Source organism: Cebidichthys violaceus, unplaced genomic scaffold (assembly GCF_023349555.1).
Source record: "Cebidichthys violaceus isolate CVI_PGR_0920_01 unplaced genomic scaffold, fCebVio1.0.p SCAF_5, whole genome shotgun sequence".
NCBI classification, from domain to species: domain Eukaryota; kingdom Metazoa; phylum Chordata; class Actinopteri; order Perciformes; family Stichaeidae; genus Cebidichthys; species Cebidichthys violaceus.
In genome coordinates this window covers 16,656,486-16,667,216 of record NW_027176705.1, presented here as the reverse complement: position 1 = coordinate 16,667,216, position 10,731 = coordinate 16,656,486, and the positions used below count along the sequence as shown (strand labels likewise).

General features: G+C 41.2%; 1 protein-coding gene and 1 non-coding gene across 2 annotated transcripts; both read right to left on the bottom strand.

Annotated features, from left to right (window-relative positions):
- On the bottom strand, nt 1-74 carry trnat-agu (transfer RNA threonine (anticodon AGU)). Its single transcript has one exon. It is a non-coding gene; the product is annotated as a tRNA-Thr (tRNA).
- Nucleotides 75-1,021: 947 nt separating this feature from the next.
- On the bottom strand, nt 1,022-9,454 carry dnaja2a (DnaJ heat shock protein family (Hsp40) member A2a). The gene is given in 10 exon segments (XM_068730774.1): nt 1,022-2,191; nt 2,421-2,548; nt 2,788-2,818; nt 2,820-2,933; nt 4,942-5,138; nt 5,233-5,366; nt 5,482-5,562; nt 5,741-5,970; nt 7,917-7,976; nt 9,316-9,454. Coding segments are annotated over 10 exon segments (1,242 nt in total). The 5' UTR covers nt 9,394-9,454; the 3' UTR covers nt 1,022-2,002.
- Nucleotides 9,455-10,731: the final 1,277 nt, after the last annotated feature.

Sequence of the window (10,731 nt, the reverse complement as noted above, 5' to 3'; positions counted from 1 at the left end):
AGGCACCGCTGGGATTCGAACCCAGGATCTCCTGTTTACTAGACAGGCGCTTTAACCAACTAAGCCACGGCGCCGGTACACCCTCGGACGAAAAAGGCGTTTATGAACGCACGTAAGCCGACTACAACATTATCGTTTTATTTAGGGTTTATCAGGCACATCTCGAAACAACGTTGAAAGACTCATATTTCAATCAAAAATGTGGTCGTGATATGGAAGGAGCTTACAAGCCTGGCATTCATACGGATATTAGTATAGCGTAGGTCAACCATGCTAGCTAATTTATCCTGCTTGTTAGCATCCAGCTAAAGCACTTATACACACACAAGTATCAGTGATTTCAACAGCCAGCATTAACTCGTATTGCTCTACGCAGAAAGATGTTTGGTATTTTTGTTATCAGTACGTTCGTCAGTGTGTGCGACGTTGCTGCTTGCCGCTTTCTCGAGAACCGACGTCACAATCGACGCAGCGTTTTTCAGTCCGGGTCGTCAGCAGTACTCCCGTCATGACTATAGTAGCATCACCCACCCAAGTGTGAAATACACACTGGTTTAGAAACAAAAAACTGCCTCGCCAACAAATGCAGTTCCAGTGTTTAGTTTGCAAGTATTTCCGTTTACTCAGATTGCATCGAGGGTGGAGTGTGATCTCATTCACCTTTTTGATGTGAATGACTGGTGATGGAAACTTCGGAGGGATTCTAAAATGAGCGTCAAGGCATTTGGGTCAGATGGCGTTTGCCGTCAACAGCTATTTCTGAGAACAGTTGACTAACGCCGACACCAAGTGTGGATTAGCTCTGCTCACTGACGCATTGTTTTTGGAAAGGAACAGTTGATTATTTCCCAGTGTAATCCTTTGAGGCTCTGAGCAACACTAACCAAACTCTATGCAACTCCTATTGTGTATTGGTGACAGCCGAAGAGTCCAGAGCAACGTAAAGCTAAGGGCATTTATATGTTCCTGATTGTTCATGAGAATGAAGGGAGGGGAAAAACAAAGCACGTGACACAGCACATGATATTTCAACAATTTATTCAACAACTTCATAGACATTTTCTTAAGAAGTGTGCCGCTTTATTTGATGTTTCATAAGTGCAGGAACCAACGCTTTTTACATGCACATGGTCTCGGCACAGATACAGGCTCTACGTTTCTCATCTTTTCACTTGTCATTTCATTTTTTTAAAAATCACACAGCTTTGAACACAGCAGCTGATGAAGCTTACCAACAACCAGTCCAATGATATACACAATAACCAATTTTTCTGTTTTATTTAAAATATAAAGCAAGGGGAAAAAAAAGAAACAAGTAAAAACCTACAAAGAAAATAAAGCTGTAAAAATCAGAAACAATTCCTACGAATGGCGCTGAGTGGATGAACCCATGAATGCATGAGTCCGAGGATCTGCACGTCACATTGCCCAGCTGCTTTGTCTGTGTATGCACATTGGTTAGTTCTTAAATTAATTTTTGTAAATACTATGAAAACAAAATGCAAGTCACACACTCCGCAAACAAGAAACATTCCTTTCTTTGACTGATCTGGAGTTCACACTGAGGGGGGGGGGGGGGGGGGGGGGGGGGGGGGGGGTTCACCGTGAGCACCAGATCAGAGTCCTACATGGCGTTCACCGGGGCAACCATTTGTTTAGATACATCTTAAATACATTATATGACTTCTACCTGAAGTTGCAGTTGAAAGTGTCTAAATCTGTTTTAGGTGCAGTGTAATAAGTCTCCAGCTGCCCCAGTGACAGTTCTTCAGACAAAGATCAGAACAATCCCGGCACACAATAACATTAACCAACAACTCCAGGAGCCATAACTCAACATGTTTATTTGATCCGTGTCTGAAGAACTACCGAGCTTCTTCAGTCTGACCTACCTCCTTGTTTACTCTGCAACTTGTACATTTTCTCCCCAAGTAGAACACGTGTGTGTGTGTGTGTGTGTGTGTGTGTGTGTGTGTGTGTGTGTGTGTGTGTGTGTGTCTCTCTACTGGTGGGCACACTGTACCCCCGGCCCGTGGTGGCCGCCCTCTTCGTCGGAGCTGTCGTTGTAGGCCTCTCTGCGGCTACCCGACGTCGAGCTCTGGCTGACGTCGTAGTCCTGCAGGTCCACCTCCTCCGTGTCCGCCGTGATGATGGGCGGCTCTGACCGTGAGGGCAGCATGTCCTCCAGCTCCTACACAAGGAAAACATTCATCGTGATGCAGCTGTAACGGGGCGGTTAAGTCTTCAGTGTTTTCTAACCACACAGCAGTGTCAAAGGAACTATGTTCCGTTTACTAAAACAGATGACTAAGAAAGCAAGAAAATATCATTTAGAAGCCGAAACCACTAACATTTTTGCCATTTTGCTTAAAACCGATACTTAAATGACACATTTAAGTAAAAGGAGTAATATGTCATACCACAAGTTTCTCAGGGCTGATCCAGTTGTTGTCTGGGAACTGGACATCGAACTTGACGTACAGATCTCCCTTCTCAAAGGGGTTTCGGTACTGTGGCATGCCCTCTCCTCGCACCACCCTGACTGAGCCTGGAAAAGACGCCGCGTGTTTTAAAAAAAAAAAAAAAAAAAATCACTGTTTATTCACAACGGGCTGTTATGAAATGCCAGATTCTACAGATGCAGCAAACTACATTACAGCTGATTCCACATTTTCCCCAGATGCGTTGTTCTAAGTGTACAGGCACGTAAGTGGACAACAGAAGCCTATGACTGTAAGAACTCAAGTCAAAGTTAATTATATTGATTGATAATCATTAAGTGTTAACCTGGTTCGATGACTTTGCCAGCGGGGGTACTTCACAACAATCTGTCTTTCATCCAAGTGTTTGAGCATAAACTGGAAGCCGCACAGCGCCTCCACCAGCCCGAGCTTGTGGTTCATGAACAAGTCGTTGCCATCTCGCCTGAATGTCTGAAAATAGAGGAAGACATTGTTACAACTACAAGTTGATTCACTTTTTCACACCAACATTATGGGTCATTTGTCAATGCCTAACAAGTCTTCATTGCATAGTTAGTTCTAGGACAAAGGAATTGAATAACTGAGCAGTGTTCACACAAACCGACAGCATCTGCTGGTGAAAAGCAGCATTGCAAGAACAACAGTGAGTGAATGAGAGTTAAGCATTATCATACAACATGTATTTAACTCGCCATGGTTTCGTTCATGTAGTAATCATAGGAGTGGCGTAATCGTAATATCTACAGTACTTTTTAATGTTATCTGCGTTGCTGTGGCAACCCATTTTACAGTTTAAAATGTTCCATGTTTGTTTTTTTTAATTTATGCCACGCATCACTTTTAATTATGGAGATAATTGTATTGTAGAAAACAGTCATATCGTGATTTGGAAGGCCAGCATTTACTTCAGCACGGTTTAAATTGTATTCCATCAACGTTAAGTGACAGTGTTGTTTGACAGCCCTGGTATTGTTTCAATTTCTTTCTTCAACTCCTGCCAACAAAGAGGTGCGTTTCATCTTACTCAAGAATCAAGGACAGCCACTCATGCCTCTGAAGTATGCCTTGTGCTAATTAGCAAGGCAGCCCCAGACAAAAGCCACACCACTTAAGTTTGAGGTGTTACACAACTCAGTCAAGATGCGTCGGTGGACTATTGCTGATTGGAGTAATGTGCAGTTTTGCATAGTGCAAAGTTAAAACACCATCACAAAAACAAATATTTACGAGAGGATGTCTGGACCAACAACAGCTAGAAAATTGCAAATAGTTCTTTGAAATCACAAGTTGGGCTATTTATAGGTTGGTCAATCTTCATCATGACAGGTATCCACTCAAGTTATTCCATGTCCTGAGATTGTACAACGTACAGCTCTCCACTGTCAAGACAATCTGGTGTCTTAGCACTCAGACAGTGGAGAGGTTCGAAGCACCACCAGCTGGACCCGACTGCAGTGACTAACGGCTCGCTGGACGCTGTCACCCTGTTGCAGGATTTGTATACAAGTCATATTTTCCTGACTTGCATGAGGAAAATCAGATTTATAATATAACTGCTTATGCACACTCCCCACAGAGTGAAAAAACAGCATGCATTTGGGTTATTCAACACATGTGAGACTCTTCCGACTCAGAGCAGTTACACCGACGAAAAAATAAGATTAAACTAAAAATACACTACTTTATTTTTTAATTTATTTTATTACACTATATTTATCCCGTTGAGGGGGAAATTTTTCTCTGCATCATGTTGTATTTCATCAAGAGACAACCCTCTTAACAGACAAGTAGCCTATTTTGACTTTTCTTTTTGCACAGTCAGTCACACAAAATACCAAATACTGCCAAAACAGCAGCATCGCACTCAAAGTCGTCGCACCAAGACAGAAGAATGTCTTGCTCCTCTAAATCTAAGGCAGGTCATACACACGTTTCTTAAACTGCTTTAGCAGGAATGAGGAATAAAACAATAAAAAACACAAAGACAAGCTCAATGCATCAAAGGGACAAAACAAAGCTTCAGAACAATAGCAGACAACAGCTGCCACAAAGCATGCTGGAACTACGACGTTTGCGATCTCAGCAAACTTTGAGTTTGGCTTTCACTGTGAAGCAGCTTTTGAGAATTGTTGAACAATATTCACAGATTGTAATAAAGGTTTTACAGGAAACTGACTTGGCAAATACCGATTCTACAGGAACGCTGACACTTTTTTATGAATCTAAGATACACATTCATATTTTTGTAGAAGTAGCCCATCATGAAACATGATGAACCTTTTCCAGATATTTCTTTGGGATTTTTTTGGATGTATATTAAAGAAACAAACTCTACTCCTATACAGCTATGTACAAGGTTGTCACCTTTTTATGGACAGGAAATAATTAGTGGCTCACTTCTATGACCGAGTGCATATGGGAAATAGAGGACAGGTTCGGAGTAGACAGGCCCTCCTACCTCGTTCTCTTTCTCCTGCAGGACGAGGACTATATCCCCCGGCTCGACGCCAGGTGCCTGGTCAGCCTCCCCTCCGAAGGTAATTTTCTGGCCGTGCTTCATGCCTTTGTCCACGTGTACCTCCAGAATCTTCACCTCTTTCACGACTTTCTTGCCCTCACATTTTTTACAGCGGTCTTTCTCGCTGATAACTTCACCTGGAGTGGGTTAAATGAGACATGGTGAGGGACGTGTGCAAGCCAGGCCGCAATTATACAGACTGCAAGCTTGATCTCGCTTCAGATCACTTACCTTCTCCGTTACAATCGGTACACACAGACTGCATCTGTTGGACCATTCCTGGGGCCAGCTGTCTGATCATGATGCGCATGCCACGCCCCCTACATGAGGTACATTTTTGAACAGCGCCCGTCTTGCCTCCCTGCCTGCACGCAGACACACCCAGAGGTGGATTCATGTTAGAAGAAATGTAACACATCAACACTGCAATAGACTTAATGATCAAGCAGACATTGACACCATGTTGGTTATACAACTTACCCGTTACAAGTGCTACACAGTACATTCTTGCTAAGTTGAAGTTTAGTTGTCTTCCCATTGTAAACGTCCTCCAGTGACACCCTGGAGAAAAAGTGTGGTTTTAGATACTGTTAAGTGACATCAGACAGAAGGGACAGTACAAGATTAGCTTGTAGTGGACACCAAGGACTTTTTAACTAAATCCAATAGAAAATAATTTTGCACATAAAGAGCATTGAACTCAATTAGCCTATACATGAGTGGACAAGCTTGGTCTTACTTGAGTGGATGGACCATGTCCTCTCCTCTCCTCCGACCTCCATTCCTTGCGCGACTCCCCTGGCCTCCCATGAATCCAAAAAGTCCACCGCCAAAGATGTGGGAGAAGATGTCGTCCATCCCCGGGCCACCCCCACCTCCTTCCCGCAAGCCTTGTTCTCCATAGCGGTCATAAAGTTCCTTCTTTTCAGGGTTGGTCAGCACCTCATAGGCAAAACTGATTTCTTTGAACTGTTTTGAGAGAACAGACAACAACAACAACAAATTAAATGTAACAAGCTGTAATTTCAATTTAAGATTTGTTTCTTTTCTGACCAGTAGTGGACTCTCTTTAGCCGATTATTAACTATTAACTGGCAAGATCAGTGCCCTGCATGCAGGGTGTTGTGGTAGAAACGCCTAACAAGCCACAACGATAAACGATGCACAGATTTGTTAAATCCATAATTTACCACCAGCTGCTGTGTATGTGAAAAACAGGCAACCATGTCCCCAGTTTAAAGCCATGATGTTGTGTGTATTGTTGTGGACACATGCAGCCACTTTCCCAGTAAGTCTCCATCGCATCAAATAGTTTAGCTTTGACGTTGTCAGCTGTGTGTGGAGGATACCCAGACAGAGTATGCCAGGCAGTGTATGGAAAGCAAAGCGTAACATTAGCTAGTGTCTAGCTAAGTGAACGAGAGAGAGAGAGAGAATGAGAATGAGAATGTGTGATGATGAGTATGAAATAAGCAGTAACCTTATAGCTGAGAATCTCAATGCAGTGTGTGTGGTGTGTAACTTTACAGGTCATTTGTCAGTGAATCAACTCCTTGGTGGTTCCTGCTGAATAAAGTGAAGGTGGTAGCAACAACGCTGGCTAAGGCTCAGTTAAGGTGGACCAGCTGTTCTCCTTTAATTGACAAGACACTTCCCAGAGTCTTGCTCTGAATTAAAAAGTAAATATATATTTTTCTTTTAACTGATAGCATTAATTGGTCAAAATGATTATTGTCTGTAAGCTGTTAATGATCAACATTCCTACTGTCAGAGCAGCAGAGCCGTCTGAACACAAATCAACAGCAAATTAACCAAGGCTCAGGACCTGGAATGATTTCCCATTTATCCTTTACCTCATCTCTGGTGGGAACAAAGGTGACGTCATTCCCAGGGAAAGCATGCATCAGGTTGCAATATCCTTGCATAGGAGTCATTCCACACCTTCCACAACAATCACATGCCCTGTCGCTCAACATCCCATAAGCTCTTAAAAAAGGTCCTGGAGTTAGAAACCATTAAGACAAGTAAATCTGTAAACTTATTAAGAATTTGAAAACTAAATGTTAAGTACATATAACACCACCTAATTTGAAGCAGTCGTTTCATAAATGATTAAAGATTAAAATGTAAAGATAGAATTGCATTACATGATTAAATCTGAAAACTAAATAAATCAATTCAACTGAATGACAATGTCTACAATCACTGCAGAGTTGAATCATCATCTCTCTGACATCTCATTGGCACTGGACAGCACACTTTGTATTCGTTTAAAAGTGTTTTCCACATTAAGAATACTGCCTCCAGGCTAGTTCTCTGACAATGACATGTCCTATTGCTAACAATGTGATCCCTGCTGAGAAAATGGCACTCTGTCATATGGGGAAGGATGGAAGGCCCTCAATTCTTAATGTTTCCACCCATTTTCCTAAAAGCTATATAAGTTAATGACAACATTATGTAGAGCTGTGAGAGGTCTGTGATGATAGTGGGCTGAGGAAATTCAAGTGCATGATGAAAAAAAAAAAAAAATAGTGACAGAACATACTACCAATGCTTTAATCTTAATGGAAAATATAGAGAACACTAAAATGGAAACTTATTTTTAAGCCACCGTCAGGACTATTGGAAATATACAAAACTCTGTTCTATAAAACCTCACTCCAAATACAAATTTGTAATTTAACACATTAAAAATAGCTTAAAGAAAAACAGGCACTACAGAAAGACAAAGCTTTGGTTCCAATAACCACCTTCAAACCAACAGCGATCATACATAGCACTCTAAAACTCAAAAATATGACAAACATTCTAGTTTGCTCCCCATTTTGTTTCACATCCACAGATGAACACACCTATGACGACTAACTTCAGTCAAAATTGAAAACGGAGGGGGAAAGTCACAAATGTCTTACCTTGTCACCAGCATTTGGGTTCTTGTCAGGGTGGTATTCTTTGGCCAGTTTCCGGTATGCCTAGGAGTACACAAAAGAGGGAGCCTTATTGGCTAATACCACTATCATTGTAGACATGCCTTGTTTACTGGAATCGCACACTGCTATGACACCAATTCATATGAATGACCTTTATCTACCGTTTACGCAATCACACGTGCCTCCCTGAGAAACCAGATGTTCCAGCCGGCAAAACACCACCGCTACCGGTAACTGTGTTAAACACGCAACGTTAATTAACGTGATGTTTAAGCTGTTTAATGACTAACTGGCTATCAGCTTTCTTGTATTACGTCAGTTACTCACTACTAGTAACTAACGCTACATTATACCCGGAACTTAACGATTGTCCCAAAAAAAAAAAAAAAAAAAGTATTTCAAAATGTCTGACTGTTTAAATCACTAACGTTAATGTAAACGTGCTTGTGCTAATTAGCATATATTGCTAACAACCCCAAAGTGACAAGATTCTGCTCTCTCGCCTAGCGTCATTAATGTTGAACAAGAGCCTAAATAAATAAAAAATAAATACTAAATACTGAACTATCACGTGAAACCTCACAGAGTTATAACTTAATGGATTAGCTCACAAGGATATGGTTAAAATGGCACGCAATGTTTAACGAGCTAGCTTATGCTAGCGGAGGTTTGACTAAACGTTTACATTGTAACTTTATTTTGAGCGTTATGTGTAGTAGACCGGCTTGAGGTGAACAAACGTCCAAGCCCCACTGCAAGTGGTGTTGAAGATTAACCGTTAACCGCGTACGGTAACGTTACTGTACGGCCGAATTGACGTTACTGTACGTTAACCTTACTCTAACGATCGCTACTCAAGTCAGCTAACCGTTAAACGTCAGCTAAAGCTACTAAAAATGATGTCACACTCACTACACAAACGTTTGTCTGTCAGGTAGCCAACTGTTAGAAGCACAAACTAATGTCAGGTTTCCTCATTCCAGAACCTTCGACCGGCTTAACGTTAGCTAACTACATGACAACCATCTGAGCTAAAGCTAACGTGAGGTCAATCGCTAACGTCACAATCCAAGTTGACTCAACCCTGCTTATGAATAATGTAAGTTTCATATTTAAGAAAGACAATGAGAGAGAGTATGTGTTGGCTGTATCTACGATCAAATAAACACCTGATTTCAAGAAACCCATAATCGTTCAACGTTACAGCATCATCGTCACATGAGCATCCAGGCCAGTTAGCGTGTTAGCAGGCTAGCCCAAGCTAACCAGCTAGCTGCGCATAGCAACGCATTTCCTGATTGTAGCATTTTTAACACTTTGGAACTCGAGACAGAAACGTAACGTAAATTCGTAGTCTGTTCAGTCTTTCGTGTGTAATTACCTTCTTCAACTCATTCTCAGTGGAGGATGGAGACACTCCGAGGATGTCGTATAGTTTTGTGTCTACAACAGTCGCCATGGTGTCGCTGTGGATGTCGCTTCAGCAGGAGGTGGATGGACAAAGAGAAGGAGCCGGTGGAAAATGTTTTACTCGCCTCGTGTCTCAGTTTCCGGAAAGTTAGACGCTCAGTGTGTACGCTGCTGCCTCCCGGCTGCAGGTGTGCTAAATGACTGCTAATTTTCCCACCGCCACACCAACTTCAGCTCGTCTCAAAAATAATATCACCAATAGGTTCAAGGTAAGTAAATAAATACATAAAGTATTTGATCCCAATTAATGTTCTTGCAGATTAATGCTCTTTTTTTAAATGTGTCCTTTAATGTTTTCAACCAAGTTTAAATACTTGAGTCAATGCCACTAAAACCTTTGCAGATCTTTACAAGGACAACTTTTTATAAAATATATTCGATCATACGTATCAATTTTGCCGAATTAATATCATTAAAATGACCATCCTCTCGAAATTGTAATGTTTTTATCAATGTATTTCAATACGTTTTGTTGTTGTTGTTGTTGTTGTTGTTGTTGTTGCAGCATGGATACAATTATCTCGGAGTTTGGAATAAAAAAAAAATCGAGAACAAGGAAGGCACTCATACAGAAACCAAAATCAACAAGAGGAATGGGGTTGCCAAACTGTCAGCGTTATTATAGGTCGAGTCAAGATGATGACGTAATGGCTACAAAAAAACTCCATTTGACAGAAAAAAATTTTGTCACTTTTTTTTTAACATGCAGGTGATCAACTTTAGCAGTAATCCTTCAAATCTTCAAAGTCTTCCAGTGACTTGATGCTCTGAGATCCTCACACTTAAAGAGGTATATCAAATATATATATATGAGAAACTGCCTCAGTAGACTTGTTAAACAACTATGAACTCAGCTTTGCAGAAAACATCATCGTTAGCCAGCCACTACCTTTACGCCACATAAAGCGTGGTGTGCAATAACAATTCAACTGCCTGCTTGGCCATGGGGAATTTAGCTGAGAGTTGGATGGCTGTGATGCTTTTTTATGGGTTTGTTTTGTGCATGTGGGGCCCTAAAACAGCTGTTAAGTTTAATATGCCTCAGGTGTGCTCTGTGCACCTGCTTCTGTTTGTGCTTAAGTGTTGGGGAAATTATGTAATGCGTTTGTTCTGTATTGTTGTGTTCCACTCTTTCTTTTTTTTCCCCTTTATTATGAAATGTAGACTTTAGTTTGGGAAAAGCTGCATGTATCACTGAATAACAAGAATATGGTAAACGGTTTATTCACATGTTATCTTGACCAGATTAACATTAATTTATTTATGTTACTTACTTTCCAAAACTCTTGGCCAACTCATTATAATTTTGACACCTCAAAATGACACA